The following is a 20939-nucleotide window of genomic DNA, read 5'->3' as shown; positions in this document are numbered from 1 at the left end:
TTTGGAAAACAAAAGCAGCAGACAGATCTACAGAGAAAAGCAAGCCAAATTCCCAAAGTAGATGCCTGCCTGCCTGCAAGCCTGCCTCCTCTTGGGACAAGGCTGGCTTCAAAAGTTCTCATCAGAGGCAGTAGCTGCTACTATCGCAAGACATTACCTAAAACAGGCTTCCCAAAGCCCATGCGTTTTGAGCATTCTAGATTGGAGAAGACTGACAAAAGTGCCAGCTATTTTGAGGGAATGCATCTGTTTACAGGAAAAAAAACATGGGGATGATAGCTATGAGCTCTCATGACTAAGAGCAAGATGGTTTCCCTGAGGTGTCAGGAAATAGAAGCAGATAAAAAAAAAGATGGGTTCAGATTTTGGGCACTGTGCTAGAATACCTTTCTACAGGTTACTTTAAGCCAGCCTTTCTCAACTTTTGACCCTGGAGGAACCCTTGAAATATTTTTCAGGCCTTGGGGAATTCCTGCACATTCAGGCTCAAATATAGGCTGGAAGTTACAAAATTATTTGTTTCATGGGTAGGCCTGTATATATGCATTTAAGTGTTCTTAAACTGAAAATCAAAAATGAAACTTACGTCTTTAATGTGAAGTCACCCGAATTTGAAATAATTTTTTAAACAAATCGTGATCTCCCAGGGAACCCCTAGCGACCTCTCAAAGAATCCTAGGGGGCCACAGAACCCTGGCTGAGAAACCCTGCTTTAAGCAAAGGTACAGATTTGGCCAGTGCAAAGATAGGGGTAAGTATGGAGGGAAGTTACTTTGGAGCACAAGAAAGAGGACAGAGGACCTTTCAAATGGATTTTTAGCCCGTGTTCTGCACCTTGGGATGGCAGAGGAAGTATCTGCTTTTGAGGCAGGAACAAAGACTAAGAGCAAAGACTTGGCTCTACTGTGATCTTTTTCGCATTCACTAATTGATATTGTAACTATCCTCTGCCAGCTATTTTCCATAGCAATTCAGTGGAAGCAAAACAGGTGTGTGCATATTTTGTAATGCTTGTACATATAATCTGGAGAAATTCAACCATCCTCAGTTTCCAACTACATAAGGACAACATTTGCAAAGTGACTTCACCATGCACGCATCCTCATTTTGGTGCCACTGCAGATTGCTGCAGATAACAATCTACAGATGCAGATATACCTGCTGCTTCAACACACTGCATTCTTATTTGCAGAAATCAATGCAGATTGCAAATTTTCAGTGAGCCCCGGGGCTGGAATGGGGAGGTGATGGGATTATAGGTTTTCGGGGATTCTATTCCCACCTCCAGTGTCGGCTTCAGGAAGTGAATTACGGAATTTTTGTGCAGGCCTGTCCTGTCAACTTTGTCATCTGGCATTTAGATAGAGCCACTGAATGATATCAGGGACTGGGGCTGGTGTCATCAGTACATTGCTGACACCAAGCTCTAGTTTGTCATCCAAGTCAGGTAAGGGAGTGTCTAGACACTGTAATAGGCTGGATGTTGGGCAATAAACAAGTTAAATCCTGACAAAGTGGAGCCACTGGACTGGCAGCTCACAGGTCTGCAGATGAGGTATACCTCTCACTTCACATGGGACTGCACTTCCCTTAAAGATGCATGTTCCAGATTTAGCAGGTTCCTGGATTCTGCTATCACTCAAGGCCAGGTTGTATTAGCGACATGCTGTGTATTCACATGTCTACAGCCCTTTGCCCCTTAAGTAACTCACTGTCAGTGTGATGCTAGTGTCCTGAATTATTATATTTGGTTTTATTTTACCCTATTTTAGGGCCTGTAAATCACCATGAAATCCTCCAGATAGTGGATGGACTACAAAGAAATAACACACTGCTCTGTCCAGTACACACAATGGACATCTAACTCTGCCCTTTCTACACAATATGAGCTTCTCTAGAATTGGTGTTCATAGGCTGAAAATTAATTGTCCCTGATGAATCACAAAGAAGCAAATCAGCACCACCTACCTGGTTCTAGAAAACAGCTCCCCCCATCATCATTTTACAAGAGGCAAGGACCTTTCCTACCTAGCTTAACTCAGCTTCTCACATCTGAAGAGGAGTGACAAATGTTTTGTCTAACACGGAGAATGCTGAACCTAAGAAATAAGTGTACGAGCGAAGAAGGGGCATACAGGCTCTACCCAAACCATAGCCATGCAAAGGGTGGATGATGAGAAGATGGATTCCAATTCAATGCAAGGGTGACAGACTGGAAAAGGCTAGTCCGTGTGGACTGAAGAAGTGTAAAGTATGCTGAGGACATGTGCTATTGCACAGCCTTCTTTCATTTAAATGGAGTTTGCTCACTGGAGGTAAACTACCTGATGCCTTCCACTCATTTGGCTTGGAGTTGGGTGGCCAATAAATTTAAATAAATAAACAAATAAATACAAATCTCAAAATCCACTGGACTGACTAGCTGGGGCTGATAAGAGTGAAAAGCATCTGGAAATCACCAGATTGCCTAACTCTGGCTTAAGAATGTCATTGACTAATGGCCATCTGAGTTAAAACTTCCCAGTTTTAACACCTATCTCTGGTAGTAGACATCATCTCAGATTGAAATGCTGGACGCTTCCAATTGTAAAGCATTCAGAAGAAAAGGTACAGCAGGAATTTCCAACAAATGAAGATTCTGAATGCTAAACATCGAAATGCATGAGTGAACAACCTGAAGGGTGAAAGTCTGCTTATGTGTAGGTTGACCAAGCAGGGCCTCGGCAGGTGACTCATATTCCACATCATCCCAAAGCCAATATTCCCTGCCTTAGTGTTTCCAGATACCTCTCCCCCATTCAAGCCCAGCAGAACAGCCAGCTTTGCAAACCTGTTGCAAACTACGTAGGTGGTTCAAGTGTCTTAATGTGTGAGTCAGTTACATGCCTAAAGCAGCTTAAGCTTTAATTAAAACACTGCTGTGTACATCCACAATAATTACAGGAAATCACTGGAGTGGCTTTCCCCATTGGTTGAGGAAGGTTCCTTTTAAAAGGTGGGGGGACATCTTTAGTCCAAAATGGTAAGCTGTACTTAACTGAAAGTGAATGTTGCATTTTGCTCTTTGAACAGGCAAGGCCAAACCCTAATTTGTTGCCAAAAAGTAATTCTGAAAGCAGGTAAAGGGGGGAAAAGGCATTGTTTCCTTGGAAATTAAACCCAGTAGCTAGAACTGTCCCTTAAAGTTTATCCATACCAAAAGTTGCTGGTTTCCATATAAGCTTCCTCTTCTTCCTGCTGGTTACTCTCATACATTAGAGCAGTTACATGTTTCTACTAGTCCAAACACACGAAGTGAAATTCTAGAGTGTCTTCCCAAATCTGATGTTCTCCAGATATGCTGACTGTAACTTCCCAACCAGCACAGTCAAATTATGGGAGCTGAGTTCAAGTGGAAGACTCGGGGTTTGGGAAAGCTACACTGGAGCAGGGGTAGCCAACCAGCAACATTCCAGTTGTTGCTGGACTAAAGCATCCTTCGGCAGCGTAGCCAATGACGAGAGATGCTGGGAGCCGAAGCCCAGCATCACCGGCAGTGCCACTGGCTGCCTCTCCCTGCTCTAGAGAAATCTAGCAAAGCTTACGGAGGCCAAAGTAAAGGAAGTATTTGTTCACTGATATAATTTTCTCAACAGTTCCTTATTTTAAATCAAGAAAAGGGAATGCGAGGACCACTTTTCCAACCAAATCTTAGCTTAGTTGTTGTTGGGTTAAAACTGAACTGAGCGAGAAAACATACAGGCCAGTTAGAGATTCCAGGGTACAAAGTCATCACTTGGCATCAGGAAAGAGCCATGGTTCGTATTGGTTTCCAGCTTAATACAAGAAGTTCAGGCTATGCAATATTCGCAACTTTTACCAATTATGTGCAGGCACAGCAAGGCCACACCCACATATCTCAGAGCACAGCCCAAGCACTGCTTTAGCAGTGACAGTGAACACTTGGGAGAAAAATGGGAAACAAGCCAGTAACAGTTACCACCCCACTCAAGATAGTCAAGTAAAGGATGGGGAATGTCTTCCAAAAGCAGGAAGTAATCTTTTAGCCAAGGAATCCAGCCCAAACTAGTTGAAGACATTTGTACCAGCCTGCCTAAAGACGTTAGTGTGTCATTTTTGCAGGGATTTGGGAGAGCCAAGCTCCAGCTCAATTACTGGGGAAAAATTTTAAAAAACACCCTTCCCTGCCTGGAAGCGAATCTTACTCACATTAAGCAAGTACTACGGAATCCTTTGCTTTTCCACACAGCCACCCACCCAAAGGTGCAGCTGAAATGAGGAACACCAGCAGAAACAAGGAGTGGATTTCTGTGTGGAAGGACTGGAAGCTCACCTCAGTTCCAGCCCTCAAGTCAAATAGTCAGCATTTCCGAACCCACGTGCCTGCCTTCTAGGCTGGTCTCCCGTCAGAGGACAACGGCATTTTTGTAAGGGGTGTGCAAAACTCTCCAAGGTGGAAACAGCCATTCCATGTGCTCCAGATTTAGAACAGAGCACCACCCTCCATTCTTCTACCTCGAGCTTGGAATAAAATGACTGTTTCATTCCACAATGTTCTTTTCAACACCACCCCATTGGTTTGGTATGCAGTTGTTGTTTTTTTAATCTTCTGAACCACAGAGACTCTCAGAGCGCAATAACCCAAAAAGCAGTTTTTAATCTGCGTTGCCACTGGCTGTGGCTGAGGGGAGGTCACTGCGCAGAGACTGAGGAGTATTTTCAACCACCGCTTTTTGTTAAAAAAAGCAGAAAACATCACACAAGCATGACTTCTTATCCTCTTGCAGCTTCTGAACTCCCAACGCTTGGATGCGTGAAGCAGAAAGGTACGTATGGCATATGGGGGCAGGGCAGGAACCAGCACATCCTCCAAGTAGCTCAAAGCAGCATCTGTTAATCCTATTTTTATCCCAAGAGCCTGGTGAAATAAATTCAACTGAAAGAGGCCAACTTGCTCAGAGTCAACCATGGAACTCCATCGAGCAAGCAGAGCTTGGAACATGGAATCCACAGTGTCCCTCTGGTTCTTCTCCCCAAAAGTAATGAGGATAGAAGTTTATTTTACAAAGGAGATATGTCAAGCTTACTATCAAAATAACTAAGCTCCTGGGATTTTTTCCCAGCTCTCAGAAAGCTCTAAATGTAGAGATAGTGAAAAGAGGATGTGCTTGGGGCAGAGGCTGCTTGGCCCTAAATAACTTCAGCGGTGACCCCTGCTATAAATACTGGATAAAAAGAACATATTTTTCCAGTTTCCAGTCCAACAAAGAAGTACCGGTGCAAGCTGTGGGTCATTTTAGCATGTGCTGCTTAACTATTTTTTTCCCCATTAAAGGTCTATATGAACAGATACTAAGACAGAAGAGTGGCTAGGTGGTTTATGACACGTGGGGGGAGAGAATGTACGTGTGTTTTAAAGCAACTGCATACGGAATAGGATGACGTATATACTAGTTACTAATGAGCAAATTTCCACAGCCAGAATGGAACACAGGTATGTCAAGGTTTAATGCCCCTGCTGTAGCCCCCCAAACTGTAAAGCTGCAAAAATCGAATCCTGTCTTTTAAGTGATATCACCACAAGGCCTCCTGAAGTCCATGGAGGAGGGGGAGGGGGGAAAGCCCACCCGGAAAAAAATGCCCATCCCTGATCTGGAAGCTGGCAAGCATCCCAAACTTTCATGGAGTATATGAGAAGGAACATAAGCATTTCAGTGCATCCAATCCATCTAGCTTGTCTGGTACTACTTGGCACCAATTCTCTAGAACCTTCCCTGGCCTTGTTCCTTGTCACCTTTCATTGCTTTGTTTTAATAAACCAGTTCAGTTTTAAACCAACAGCCAATACACTCAGATATGGTTGGAAAGGTGATACTAGGCATTCCTTTTTTTGTTTTGTTTTAAAGTAAGGAAATGTTGAAAAAACTGTATCTTGGGAAAAAATAAGCCTATTACTACTCTTGGATGAAAGACTGACTGAACTACTGTGCCTGATTCAATGGGGAACATTCATCTTGACTAGTATCACAGCCACCTTTGTCTGAATGTTCTCCAATTCGTTTTTTCACAGTTCACGTAAAAAAGGTATAAATCTGTGGCCACCTCACTAGGGTCAGATCCACCAGGGACAGGATGGGGAAGGGGTGTCTTCATCTTTCCCTTTTTTTCTCCCTCACAATGGAAGAATAGAAAGAAAAGACAGACGGAGTCAGGGTGCTCGGCCACCCCATTTCTGAATCTTCTGCACCCAGAGACTGGAAGTGTTTAACCTCAATTTAGCACTTTCAGACTTAAACAATATGGCCTGCCCCATATACAATAAACTGGGGGGGAGGCATTTATACTGACACACTGTGTCTTTCACAGACATGTTAAGCATGTTGTATGCATGTAGTTCATGACTGTTCTAGCAGAGGCCTCTTTTCACTCCTCATTGCCACCTAAGCTTCAGAGCAGTAGAAGTCAAATGGGCCAGGCTCTGCTTGCAATGTTTTTAAGGTTCATTTCCAAACCTCGCTAAATTAAACAAAGCAGTACATTAGAACACATCTGCCATCTATATCAAACTCTATCTACTCACGTTGTCCTCTGGAGAAGCCTAGCATGTTGCAGCAGAACACCGCTGCCTTGGAGAAAGACTTTGATGGGACTTGGTCAGCAAGGTGGGGGCATGCATGGCTCAGCCTACTGGTCTTCATTTCTGCTCTGCATAAACTGCATGGCGCCCAAAACGGAGCCAGCAATCCAGCACAGCTTGTTAAAGAGGGCAGCCCCGCATACTGACTCCCGAAAAAGGTTAGTCATTCTTTTAAGCTTTTAAGAACCTCCAGAGTTCTCAAGAAGAGAGTCTGAAAACTACTGGCTCGGGTTCCTCTGGCCCACTTTTTAGCCAAGAATCCTTCCAAGGCTCTGCAAAATCAAGTCCAGAAGTCGTTGTCCCATATTCCCAAGCAAGCTAGAACTCTGGACGCTGCAATGCTACTCAGGCCAACAAAGACTGACTAATTCTTGCACACAGACACAAGCTGCATTCCTGAAGAGGGAAAAGAATGAAGCCTCTGTCTTTAGCAATCGCAGAAAATGTATGAGCACTTGGCGGGGGAGAAAGGGCTGGCATGTCCCCATTTAGCCTGTATGCAGCTTTGCTTGGGTTCCTAGCTCTTAACAGATCAGAGCAAAAAGTATCCTCGTTAGCACAGCCTTATATAGAACAAGATGGTAACAAAGGAAAATGAATGTCACAGAACAGTAAATTTATAACTTAACTTTTTCCTGTGTTTCACAATTCTTTAGTTGTGAACTTTTCAACTGGAAGGAGCTGTGTACATACTACAGTAATTCACCCGAATTTCTACAAATATGTACTAGAGACAGGAGCGTTCATATTATTGTCATCTTTTGTTGGTGACGAGGAAGTTGCACTATTGACCTACCATCACTATGTTAAAACTCAACTTTTATGCCCTAACAGAAGGGGAAAAATAAGTTTTCCCTTTTAAGGAAATGGGAACAGTTGTTATACAAACCAAGATTCAAGCTGTGAAACAGAAAGTCCACAGCAAGTCAAAAGCATGAGTTTTCTATCTTGGAATAAAGTTTTCTTTTTCTGATGGTTAACAATTGTCAACATTATACAAATGTGAACCAAAGTGCCATCTTTCTCAGAGATGAATGTAGTTTCTTAGACTTGGTATTACCTATCCACATACCTTGCTTTCCTATTCACCATTCTTATCACCTGACCATAGGCATAGAACCTATATGTATGAATGCAAAGAAATTGTGACAGACCACCATTAGAAGCAACCAAACTGTCATCATGATCTCTCTGCATTCATACATACAGGTTCTATGCCCATGGCCAGGGTGACAGTGAAATCACATATGTGCATGAACAGCAACTTACTTGTAATGGGGGGGGGGTCAAATGACCTTGTTAAAAGAGCAAAGACAATCGCACATTGTCTAGCATCTTCCCCAACTCAGAGGTCCAATTAGCAGTGCTTCATAAGGGACAGTGAGCAAGACCAAGCAGCTGCTCTGCACAGGTCTGGAAGGGAGATGCTATGAAGTACAGATGCTAGAGTAGAAAATGCCCAAGTGGAATGACTGTAAAGAAATTGGGGGGAAGGGGGGATAGACCTACTAGGAACAACATAGCTGTCATCTGCAAACATGGAACTGAACCTGAATGTGCTTTTTTGGGCCACCAAAATAAATGAAGGACAAAACAGCTTGGCAGAGCTGATGGAAAATGCCATGGCCTCTATGCATCGTGAATTAAGAGAACACTGAGACCCCAAAGATGAAGACATAAAGGATGCCAACAGCACTAAGGGATTTTTAAATGTAGACATCAGAGATCCCTTTGGAAGATATGCAACATGAGGCAGTGATGTGACTTTTTCCAGATAAAATTTCAAGTCAGGAGGACCTGCTCCAAGACAACAGAGCTGGAAAGTTTGAAGGCTTAAATAACGTCAGTTCAAACCAGAACTTCAAACAGACAGTAGGCCTCATAACGGGTAAGGGCTCAAAGGATTTCCCATGAACACCAAAAGCCCCAAAGATGGATGGGGAAGGTCCTCCCCCACCTCTTTTCTCATTCCATGAAGAGAGAGACAAACAGCACTGCTGATTCGCTGGGTCCAGATCCATTTAGCGGGTGATGTTCTTCCCTTTTTGATGGGGTTCACAGTATTAGCAGTGCACTAACTGAAAAGACCTTCTCCATCAATTAAGAGTCCTTCACTTCACTCTCGACTTCCTGGGAACGCTCCATGCTGCATAAACAGACGTGCCATCAGAGAGCAATGACTCCACCCTGGCTGATGGAGCAAGTGTCCAACGCTGTATTTCAATGTTGTTTATGCTTCAACTTGCAAAATGAACATGAGACGCCCTCGTATCAATTAAGCAGGGGAGAAGAGGAAGAACCAGCTTGCCTGTGGGACAATCTGCTTTGAAAGTGACATGGTGGAAGAACAGAATGCTGCTGGTATCCAGAGAAGGCCTCCCAAAACTCCCTTTTTGATATACCACACTAGGCATTGCACAGACTGGGGGTGGGGTGGGGGGGAGTGAGAGTCTTGCCAAGCTGTAAGCCTCAAATAAGCAAAGCAGCAGACAACGTAAGAGTGGTTTCTACTGAAGCCACTTTCACCCTGCCTAAGAAACTACTGAGGCAGGGCTTAGGAATGAGGTTAACCCGGAGTGGCTAACTGAAGTGGCCCTGAAGGCATTAAAATTACCCTGGCCAGTAAGTCTGAGTGGGATCTACAAGTACTGGTGTTTGCCATGCCTTTGCCAAAACAGTGCCCCCTAATGGGGAACGCCCATTCCTACATGCAGGACATACAGCACAGGCTTTTAAACAGTAAGTATAGGAATCTACTGTACTTTGCGCCTTCAGTCAAAATGAAGCCCAGGGAGTGGCAGTGAGCAGCAATTTAGTGCCCTGACATGTTCATTGGCAGAGTGTACTCTAGGAGCCACAGATGTTGGGTGGAAGACTCAAAATCCAGTATCTGCACTTCTTTTTTTTTTTAATGTGATGATTACTATTGGAGAAACTAACACACCTTATTGATAAAAAGTAAAAAAAACGAAAAACAATGGAATCTCCTCAGTGGCGCTCAACCCCTTTATGGAGAAAGTATCTCACAGAGAAAAAGGACGGGGGGGGAGGGGAGGGGGGGAGGGGAGGGGGGGAGAGAGAGAGTTACTATCCAGACGTACTTGCTCCAAAAGTCCTCCCAAGTAGAGAGCCAGTCTGGTCTAGAGCAGGGTTTCTCAACCAGGGTCCTGTGGCACCCAAGGGTTCCGCAAGAGGTCACTAGGGGTTCCCCAGGAGATCGTGATTTATTTAAAAAATTATTTCAAATTCAGGCAACTTCACATTCAACAGGTCAGTTTCACTCTTTACTTTCAGTTTAAGAACCCTGTTAATGCATATATACAGGCCTACCCATGAAACGAACATAAGAATTTTGTAGCTTCTGGCCTATATCTGAGCCTGAATGTGTAGGGGTTCCCCGAGGCCTCAAAAATATTTTAAGGGTTCCTCCAGGGTCAAAAGGTTGAGAAAGGTTGGTCTAGTGGTAAAGGCACCAGGCTAGAAACCAGGAGAGTGTGAGTTCAAGTCGGCCTTAGGCATGAAAGCTGGCTGGGTGATCTTGGGCCAGTCCCTCTCTCTCAGCCCAACCCACCTCACAGGGTTGCTGTTGTGGGAAAAAGAGGAGGAGGAAGGAGTTTTAGGTATGTTCCCCGCCTTGAGTTATTTATACAAAATAATAAAGGCAGAATAAAAAAAAATCTTTAAAAAAATGCTTCCCGTGGGACTACAGTGTTCAGAATCCCTAAGTGTGTCACACAGAGCCCATAGTGAAGAACTTGCATGATCTTGCATAATGCAGCTGTGAAAAATCATTGACTCTGATATTAACTCACAAAACAGAGAAATCTGTAAAGCAGGAAAATGGAGAAAGGTATTTGCTATGTGTGAATGCTCTCCTACCCAAAATTAGAAGCAACAGGACCATAATTTAAAAAATCCTGCTGTGTAGGAAAGGAAAAACTTAAAACTATCATTGGCAACCAGCTACGGTAAGAAGTTCCTAAGAATGGCAAGTTCCCTACCTTTTCAAGTCCACTGTTGTGACGCTAAATACCACTCCCTTGAGCCACAGAATCATGAAGAGTCTCTGAGAGAAGGGACAGTTGCCTATACTTTCACCGTCACTGCCAGCCTGTGGAAAGAAAAGAAAAAAAAAGACATTAGTAAAAATGGACAAGCTATGCCAACCTATGCTCTTTCACCCTACTAGAAAGCCAGCCCAACAAAGAGAAGAATCTTCTCACTCTTGCCTCAGGAAGCTGCGTCACAAAATGAGGAGAGCAGTGCTCATGTGTGATACGATATTTTTGTTTGATTTATATCCAGCTTTTCCTCCAGGAACCTGGTGTAGCACGTATCATGTTCCCTCTTCCAACTATCCCCCAAATAAACAAATACAGTAAGTTAACTGAGAAAGGTGACCGCTTGGGCTGAGTGGGATTTCAGTTGTTCTACTGAATACTGGTAAAATAATTTAGAGCTGACCTTGGGGAAGGCATGAGAAACACAAAATAACTCCACCTTGATGGGGCTGAAGTAACCTGGCCAGGCTTTCAAAATGGACGACAGCCTTTTGAGGTATGACAGGTCAAGAACAGATACCAGAGGGAGTCCAGGAGTGCTACTTCATTGTTTTGAACAGAACCTTGAAAGACTGCTGAACTTTCTCTCTGTCCCATCATATACCAAACAAAATCTAAACAGGGCTGTTTTAAGTTTCTTTCTCATGCTTCCTTCACTCTCTGGACTGTGTAATCTTTTCTCCAAGTCCCTCCCTAACTGCTCGCTCATACCTTCCCCAGGGTCAGCTCTACAGTCCTTCACGGTACCCGACAAGCTATAATACATAGTAAAGGGACTCTACTTGGGTAGCTCATGAGCTGTGCTGGTGCAACTCCTTACACAAATAATCCAAACATGCCACTCAGAAAGTCTTAACGTAGTTACACAATGGCAGCAACTGCTACCACAAATTTCCTATCAAAATGAACATGCCGTGACGTCACCGCATCCCATGATACAGGCATGTGTGTTTGAACCGAGATGGCTCTGACATCACATGACTATATGCTTGAAGGGGAGGTATTTGTTGCTTTAATCAGGCAAGCCACATTCCCACTTTTATGATCACACAGGAAATGATCAAAACTTTCAGGCACAGCTCTCCTCCTTACAGTGACACAGCAACTTATTGTACAAAACATATAAACTGTAAAGTAACAGTTTTCAGGGTGATATGCAGACACGAAAAATGAAGCGGCCAGGTGTATTTGCCTGACAAATTCTGTACAATGGCTTGGAAGTGCCAAGGAAACAAGTAAAAGAACTAAAGAGGAAGGGAGAAAGTCTTCTGTCACCTTTTCCAAATTGGAACCTTATAACCTAGTCAGAAGACTGGTCTCTTCCCTGAAGTAATATATTGTTTATTAAATATTAAACCACCTGAAGGGTAATTTTTAATGCTAGCTCAGTTGCTGGTAGAATGTCTATTATCCAGGATTTAATCCTGCATGAAAGCACTGACCTGGCACATATTACAGAGATTTAAGAGAGGAGTCAATCTTTCTGTCTGCCACTTCAGAAACCACAAGCTCCATGCAATTGTCTGCCAAATTTGAGTGTCTGCTGCTGTATTTGTGAGGCTAGGATAATACAAGGATACTATTAGTGTACCGTCCACCCATCACACAATGGTCTTTTTTCCTGAGCTAGCCAAGGTGATTTCTGGTGGGCGACTCTAAAATCTGTATATTGGATAGTCTCCCCTTACTTATTCAACCTATATGCAGAATATATATTAAGAGAAGCTGGATAGGAAGAGGAGGAGTGTGGTTTTAAAATTGGAAGAAACATCAGTAACTTGCACTATGCTGATGACACTACCCTAATAGCTGAAAATGCAAGCTCTAGCAATAAAAGAAGCACAGTGAAAGAATGGGTCTAAAATTAAATATAATGTAACATATAATTTATGTTACGTTATAAATATAACTTATATTATAAGTTATATAAATATAATATAAATATAATTTATATTCTATAAATATAAAGAAGACCACACTAATGACAACAGCTACAACAAGCAGCCTTAGAACTGGCAAGGAAGATACTGAAGTGCTGGAGGGCTTCTGCCTTTTAGGATCAACCATCAACAGTAAAGGAACTAGCACTCAAGAAGTACGCCACTGACTAGCTCTTGGTTGAGCAGCCATGAAGGCCTTGGAAAAGATAGTCAGATGCTGTGATCTGTCTATACCATAGAAGATCAGAATAATGCAAGCCATGGTATTCTCTGTGACACTATGAAAACAAAAGTTGGACTTGGAAGAAGCAGAACAGAAGGAGTATTGACAATTTTGAACTTTGGTGTTAAAGAAGACTCCTGACTCCCAGACAGCCAGGAAAACAAGCAAATGGGTCATCAAACAAATCAGCCCAGAGTTCTCACTTGAGGCACAAATGACAAGGTCCAAATTATCCGGATACATTATACAAAGACCAAGCTCTCTGGAGAAAGCTCTAATGCTGGGAAAGGTCAAAGGAAAGAGAAGATGGTGATGTCCGGCAGCAAAGTGGATGGACTCAGTCACAGTGGAGATTGGTGCACCACTGGAAGACCCAAAGGATGTTAGTGACAGATCATCATGAAGAAAATCTAAGTGGTTGCACATAATCAACTCTAAATATCTTGTCTTAGGGTTTTCAATGTCCATGCCGAGCATGTCCAGCAGGACTGGCTCAGAATTTCATATGCAGCATAATGACAATGAACTGGTGCCAAATAGTAACTGGTCCCACACATTCAACACAACATACATTGGAATTGGTATTTCGTTTGGCTGATGTTACTGATCAGAAAGTAAAGGAGCTTTCTGTAACTCAGTTTCATGGACAGATCATTCTCTGATAGGTTTTAGACTAGCAGATGCTATAAACTTTTAGATGACTAGAGGACTGATTACAACAATCTGACCTAGATGCCCAATGAATCCAGAGGGCTTTCCATGTTTGGTACGGTCAAAGCCCTGGCTTTTGTGAGGTTGATTATACTGAGATACAGGTCCACCATCATCAAAGGAGTTTCTCAGCCAAGAGGAGATTTAAATGTGAAACGTGTCATGACCCCTTGCAAGGCACAAAGAGCCTCACAACGTGGATCATGATCATTAAGAAAGAGAGGAAGGAGATAATTAAATCAGCACTTAAACCAAGCACCCACACCCATGGAATCATATGCAGCTGAATAGAAGGACTTCAGATAAGCAGCGATAAACCGCACCTGGTGCCCTGGAGGACACACCTGAACCAAGAAGACAAGGACAGCAACCGGGAAAACGCCCACACAGCCATCAAGAAACCCATCAAGGGGAATGGGGACAATGAAGGGTGGAGGAGCACGGGACCCCGCAAGAGGGTATAAACAAGGCACCTCACCCCCATTCCCGTTTTTCTCTCTGTCAGTACCGTTTCAATAAACCAGAAATCCTTAATCCCTATTAAGTGAGTCCGTGTCTTATTCAGAGCGAGGCTGACCCTGACATAAAAACGGGAATCCACAAAAAATTTTTACCTAGCACCAATCCAACCAGCTTGTGAGGGACCCAGCTAGGTATGAAGAACCTCGGAGCACGGCAACGCAACCACTCGGCACCCGGCGGAGAAGCTCCCCTCCCCTCGGGAGGGATGTGCCTGAGGTCCCGGCGGCGCAACGCCCAGGTAAGTATGGGATCCAGCTCGGAGGAAGGGGGGGGGGGGGGAAACACCCAGGCGTCCCGTGGCCAGCGGGCCGCGGCGCACGAGATGGGGGGATCCCCTCCAGGTTCGCCCGAGACCCCGGCGGGACCGAAGGACGGACCGTCATCCACGACGGCCGGAGGCGAGAGCGAGTGGAGAGCCGAGCGCACCGGCGGGAGTCTGCAGACGGCGGCGAGGCTGGACGCGCTGGAGGAGGGGGTGCAAGCGATACGGCTGCTGCTCCAGCAGCTGACGGCGGCGCAGGAACCCCGCGGCGGCAGCATCGTGGAGGCGCACCCGGACGAGAGACGGCGGGACGACCTCGCGGGCGGCGGCGGCTACGGCGGAGCCTGGTCCCAGGAACCCACCCGACGACTGGAGGCGCGCCCGGACGAGAGACGGGGCGACGACCCAGCGGACGGCGGCGGCTACGGCGGAGCCCGGTTCCAAGAGGCCACCAGTTGGACAACATCCCACCCTCCCACCCTGTCGATGAGACGACCTACTTGCGAGGAGACCCAGCGAGAGACGACACCGACACCGCCAGACGCCTGGAGCCGATTCGACCCGCACCAGCCCCCACGCAGCACGCTGCACGGCCCAGATGTGACCTGGAGCCAGGCCAGAATGGCAGCCAAGGACTTTGGCATAAAGTTTGACGGGGACCCCTCGAAACTCTTTTTCTTGACAAATGCGAGATACTACCTCGAAGAATGGGGTCCCTGTTTCAGGACTGAAAGGGGCAAAGTCAATGCCCTCGCCATAAAACTAAAAGGACGGGCCGCTGATTGGTACGTCCAATTGTGCCAATCAGGCGCCCGGGCGCTGCAGGACAGCACAGAATTCCTTCGAGCGCTGGAGCTGCACTTCAGGGACCCCCTGGAGCAAGAAAGAGCAAAAAGGACTCTGAAAACGCTACGGCAAGGACAGCGCTCCGTGGCAGAGTATGCCATGGAGTTCCAAGCCCTAGCCGGAAAAGTGGAAGTCTGGTCTCAATCGACCCTGATTGAGAAATTCAAAGAAGGACTTAACTTGAACGTGCTCCGGTGGGCACTCTGTCGCAACAACCCCAACTCCCTGAACGAGTGGATCCGGCTGGCAGGGGAAGCAGAGGACGCCCACGACACGTTCCGCCAAGCCCAGAGGGAAGCACAGCAGGCGGAGGCAGCGAGACCATCACGGACAGCTGCAAGGCCGGGGAAGGCGAGATCCCAACCGTGGAAGGAGGAACGGGACCGGCGCTTCGCTAAAGGGCAGCGCTTCACGTGCGGCAGGGACGGTCATAAGGCGGCAGCCTGCCCCAAACAGACACCCAGAGAGAGCACGCGGAGGGCACCAGCCGCACCAACCCCAGCGCCCAGAAAGCGACCAGCAGGACAAAACGCGAATATCCTAGTTCTCATGTGATGGATTACTACACTACACTGACCTTCCTGCACTGTCTTTTGAAAACCAGGATTACACACATGGGCAGCGGCGATTAGAACTAACATTTTACAGATGTAAAATGCTCTGAAGAATCCACAATTTGTGCAAAACAAAAATTAAGTAGCAAACTTTCTAGATAGTTTTGAAGCAATGCAATGCTGATTGAAAAACATTTCCTCTTCTTTGCTTCCAGACTGAAGTAAAGCTGCTAGCAGAACCTCAAAGGGAAGTCTGTAGGCAGCACAATATTGCAACCATACAGCTTCAAAAAGAAAATAAGATGCTCCACACCCACCCCCAGAATTAAGAAAAATATAAAAGCTGAAGGAAGTAGTGATGGCTGAAACCCCATAATGAAAAGAGTAATCCAGGGGTGGCTTTTGCCCGTGAAGCAAAGACATCTGCTGTCTTAGCAACAGGTCTAGTTCAAGACACCCTACCAGAAGGCACAACAGCTAGTATCCAAGCACACAGAGTTAGAAGGGGAAGAAAGTGATAGCACAGGAAGTGTTGGGGCAAGTAGTATCCCTCCACAGCAATCAGTGTAGTACAATGGGGAGTAGGAATGGGGAGACCCAAATTCTAGTTCCATCTTGACTACAAAGCTCACTGGGTGACTAAGCTGAGGTCTCTCTCTCTCTCTCAGCCCAGCCTAGGAATTGTTTTGAGGATAAAATGAGGGGAGACACCCATGCACTCTTAAGCTCCCAGAGGAAAGGGAATACAAAATGCAATAAAAATCTAGGATTAATCCTTTAAGGAAGTAAAGCAGACAGTTTAGATCTGTAATTGGATTGGCTTACCCTGATTAGATTCTGTACTCTCCCACTAAAAACAGTTTTCAAGAACAAAAATAAATTAACGCAAGCATCTGCTTTTTATTTAACATACAAGGCAATGTTTCAGAAGGAAGTGGAAATGCCACTTTACTAAAACAATTGCCTGAATCCAAAATAAAGCCCAAATCTAATTCCGGATATGAAGTCTCCAGGAAGTCACTGTGGTTCTTCTATACACCCTGTCTGAAAACCTTTTTCCCTATTTGTATTCTTTGCTTAAACTGTCTTAAGTTATTCTGAGCAGACCCTGTATGAAGAATGCTGCAGGAATGCCAACAAAAATTTGGCTCCAGGGCTCAAAAAGGGCTCTGCCATGCAACGACTTGTGTCCCTAATCTCTTTGTGCAGGATTCTGTGTGTACGTAGCCAAGTGCAACTGTGACCAGCATTACACTCATTAGCATTAGCTTTTCAGAAGAGCTTCCAAAAACTAATTCGCTTTCTCCTTAGTAGGATTCAATGAGAGTTAACAAAACCACACAGTTTGGGCAGACTGAGAAATGTTGATTGCAGGGCTAAGGCAGTTTCTGAAAGTTCTTAAGAAAAGAGAATTGACTGAGTTTTGCAAGAGAAAAGAACTGTCTGGATTCAGAAAAGACACACTCCAATAAGCAATTTAGGTGCATTTAAGAAACAGAACCACATACAAACCTCATGCTGATACTGCATAGTTAACAGCCCTGTTTTCTTAAGTGTTCATGCCTGAGATTTAATAAGACACACAAAATGTACCGCAATCGAGGACTCTGTAGTACATGCAAAGGACAAACAACACAAATCAAAAGAATGCAAGAATGAAATCACTCCCCACATTTTGCAGCTCAAAAAAAGGGAGTAGGATCAAGATTCAAGAAAGTAAACTTTTTCTACCATGAACAACAGCCAAAAAGGAGGAAAGCAGTTCAAATGTCAGGAAGAATATCCTTTGTGACGCTTTCCAGTTTTCACACAGGAGCCACCCTTTCTTTCCCTTGCAGGGATTAGTAACAGAGACGAGATTTCCTAAAAAGCAATTACAGACAAGCAAACCCCAAACTGGACTACAGAGAAGCAGTTTTGGCAGCTACCACTCTACTGCTGTGTCTTGATTGGAACTGAGTTCCGGCCATTTGACCAAAAAAAAAAAAAGGTAAAATGAGAATTCTCTAATAAATCGGGAAAGTCCCAGGTTTCTTGAAGATATAACAAGCAGCAGAAGCAGCACCCTTCTGGCTGATGTGTCTTTAGGATAGCATCTGATTGAATGCCTTGTTTTATGGATGCTGCTTTTTTTCCATAATCAGTGTTTTTATTAATTACTCTTTTCTTGATTAGCTTTTGTTTTATTAAAGTAACCTTTAATAACTGATTACTTTAACTGCTGTAGGATTTTTAATACACTTGCTGTTTATATAGTTTTATATGAAATACAATGGTGCAAGATAGTGTTTTTCAACCTTGGCAAACTAAGATATGTGGACCTCAACTCCCAGAATACCCCAGCCAACATGTTGGCTAAGCCAATACAGAATTATTTTCTTTTAAAAGCATAGGCTCTAAAATATAAGACAGTAAAGTTAATCAACAGACAAAATTTGGACCAGCAGGTCCCTGATTTCCAGCAAGAGTCAAAATGAACACGCACAAGACAGTGGCATCTTTCGGAAGTACTGTTGGCAAGATTTCTATTTGCAATTGTCTATGGAAGCTTAAAAGGGGAGAGGGTTACACTGAGAAATATGCATTTTTATCTGTGCAGGAGGGAAAGAAAACCGTCTTTGGGCTTTTTAATGGACCAAATGCAGTAAAAATAGGGAGCAAATACGAAAGTTATGTAAACTCTTAAGAATTTATGGGCAAATCCACAGCTGTCAATTTTTTTTTTTTAATCCATTCGTGTCTGATTCTCAGAGACTGCCTGGACACGTCCCTGCAGTTTTCCTGGCAAGTTTTTTTTCAGAAGTGGTTTGCCATTGCCTCCTTCATAGGGCTGGGAGAGTGACTGGCCCAGGTCACCCAGCTGGCTTTGTGTCCAAGGCAGGACTAGAACTCACCATCTCCCACTTTCTAGCCTGATGCCCTTACCACTACACCAAACTGGCTCTCTGTCAATTAATTAGATGAAATAAATCCTGTCTGAAGAGCTCTCTTTTGCACACTCAAGCACACAAAAAAAAAACTTTTTAAAAATGCAGTGCTTAAGTTCAGCCTGGTTAGTGCTTCCTGTCAATCAGGACGAGTTCCAAGTCATTTGATAAGAGGGTGGAAAGTATTTCTCAAGTGCTGAATCTCACCCATACTGAAGCAGAGAGATTCTTGCAGGCTTAACACTTGTCATTCTATAGCTGACTGATCTGATCTTAAAGCAAGTTAAGTTAGAAGTAGAATTCCATTAAGAACAAATGTTTTTTAAATACATACTATACAGAAATCTTGATTATGGGGGGGCATCAAATCATAACACTGCCAGCAGAAATATACATGTGTGAATGCATGTTGAACAAAATGCCAAGATATTAAACCAACATAGCAATATTCAATAGTCATGAACTTAGGCTATTTATTTATTTGATTTAGGTACCACCCACCACCCAATTCCAGAATGACTCTGGACCTACTTCTCTACCAATTCTTGAAATCTCTGCACTAAGCAGCATGAAGCAAAATGCACCCTTCCCCAAGCAGGTACCGTCAGCTATACTGGCATTCAGCTCCATAATCCCCAGCCAGCATCGCTAAAGTTACTGGAAGTCCAGCCTAACTGCAAGGAACCTGCTTAGGAAGAGATAAATGTGTACCAATCCACTTAAGGTAAAGATTCCAACATAGCTTGCACGGACAACTATTTAGTCAAGGAAAGGCACAAGTTATTCACTCCATGAATTTTGCATCTCCTAATAAACCAGGGAGCTTGTTTTCATCCTGGCAATTTTACTAACTCAACAGCTTTTTTTCCTTCTCTGCAGATTCCAAAACCAGATTGGCAAGTAATAAAGTTGCATGCTATTATTTCTAATACAAGCATGCAACTAACACAATACATATATGTCAGAAAAAACAAACCCATTTATAATTGTCCTTCGTAGCTACCAATATTTAATTATTTACCAACATTTACATCCAGCCTATTTGAAAAGGTTCAATGTGCTAACATCCAAGGAATAAAATTCAGTAATATATATCAAACACGCATTGCAATAAAAACAGCAAAAGAATAGCAAAACTCTATTCTGTAATGGTATTCTAGAAGTTGGGTAACAGGAGGAAAACTCTCTCTTCTACATTCTCATAAATTGCCAAAACAAGAGCTAAATGTGGATTATCTCAGAGTCTAAATTGTTCAAGAATCAAAACCAACATTTTGAATGCATCTGAAAACCTGGCAGTCAATGCAGATCTTTTGATACTGATGCATTATGATCCCAGCACAATATGATCAATATTATTGGACAATTCCTTTTGAAAAAACATTTTCAGTGTTTACATTTTACCTGCTATTTACTTACACTCCTCCATTTCATAAGGACAATAGTCTTCTACCCCAATCCATACCTACACGCATCAAAAGTAGCACACTCGATTTATGCTTGAAAACAACAAAAGAAGCTACAGTATTTCAACACAGGTGGTATCTTCCCAAAACTATTGCAAATCAATCTAGCCACTTCAGGCAGCCAAATCTCCAAATGATAAAAAATGTCTGTCACCAGAAAGGCTATTTAATAGCCTAAAGTTAGGACTGATTCTGGCCAGTAGGGTATTGCTCAATCTTACCCCAAATCAAACTCTTCTTTCTCTACCAGCAGAACCACTACCAATAGAACTTGTGAATTGTTAGTCCTCGCCCAGTCCATACTGACTCCAGACTCTATTTAAAGCCTTCAGCTCCCTCACCTGAATTAACTGAAAAGTGGAACCAAGACCTGAACATCATCAGCACACTGATCACTGCTTACCCTAAATTACCTTCTTCAGCAGCTTTATGTAAAAATAAATACCACCAGGGATAATATCAATTACTGCAGAAATAATTCCACAGCTTTATACTACTGTCTTTATACTACTGTACCTTCTCTCTGATTGCATTCAAAGGACCAATTCTAAACAGTAATGGGTTTTTCTCTGTCTGGGTCCTATAGCCAGAAGAGAGACAAGGGCAGTGAAATTGCATTGCATCAGATTGCAGCAACTTTTATTGTAATCAGCTTTAATCCAAAGCCTATGACTCCTGTAAAAAAATGTAACTATAGTCACCAATTCAGACCACAGATTTGGAATTCAAACAAATCTGCCTGACTGTGCCAATTTCCACTTTTCGTTTCTACAGCCAGTTCTTTAAAAAT

At 43.7% G+C, this 20939-nt stretch overlaps 1 protein-coding gene across 1 annotated transcript in view; it reads right to left on the bottom strand.

The window, feature by feature from the left end:
• CLIC4 (chloride intracellular channel 4) overlaps positions 1-20939 on the bottom strand; it is a 52939-nt gene that overhangs the window by 15552 nt on the left and 16448 nt on the right. Inside the window, exon 2 of the mRNA XM_063312563.1 lies at positions 10639-10748. Coding sequence (XP_063168633.1) covers positions 10639-10748 — 110 coding nt within the window. The remainder of the gene's footprint in view (positions 1-10638; positions 10749-20939) is intronic.

Source organism: Candoia aspera, chromosome 10 (genome assembly GCF_035149785.1).
Source record: "Candoia aspera isolate rCanAsp1 chromosome 10, rCanAsp1.hap2, whole genome shotgun sequence".
NCBI classification, from domain to species: domain Eukaryota; kingdom Metazoa; phylum Chordata; class Lepidosauria; order Squamata; family Boidae; genus Candoia; species Candoia aspera.
The sequence above is the reverse complement of the archived record's forward strand: the minus strand, read 5'-3'. Positions and strand labels throughout refer to the sequence as shown.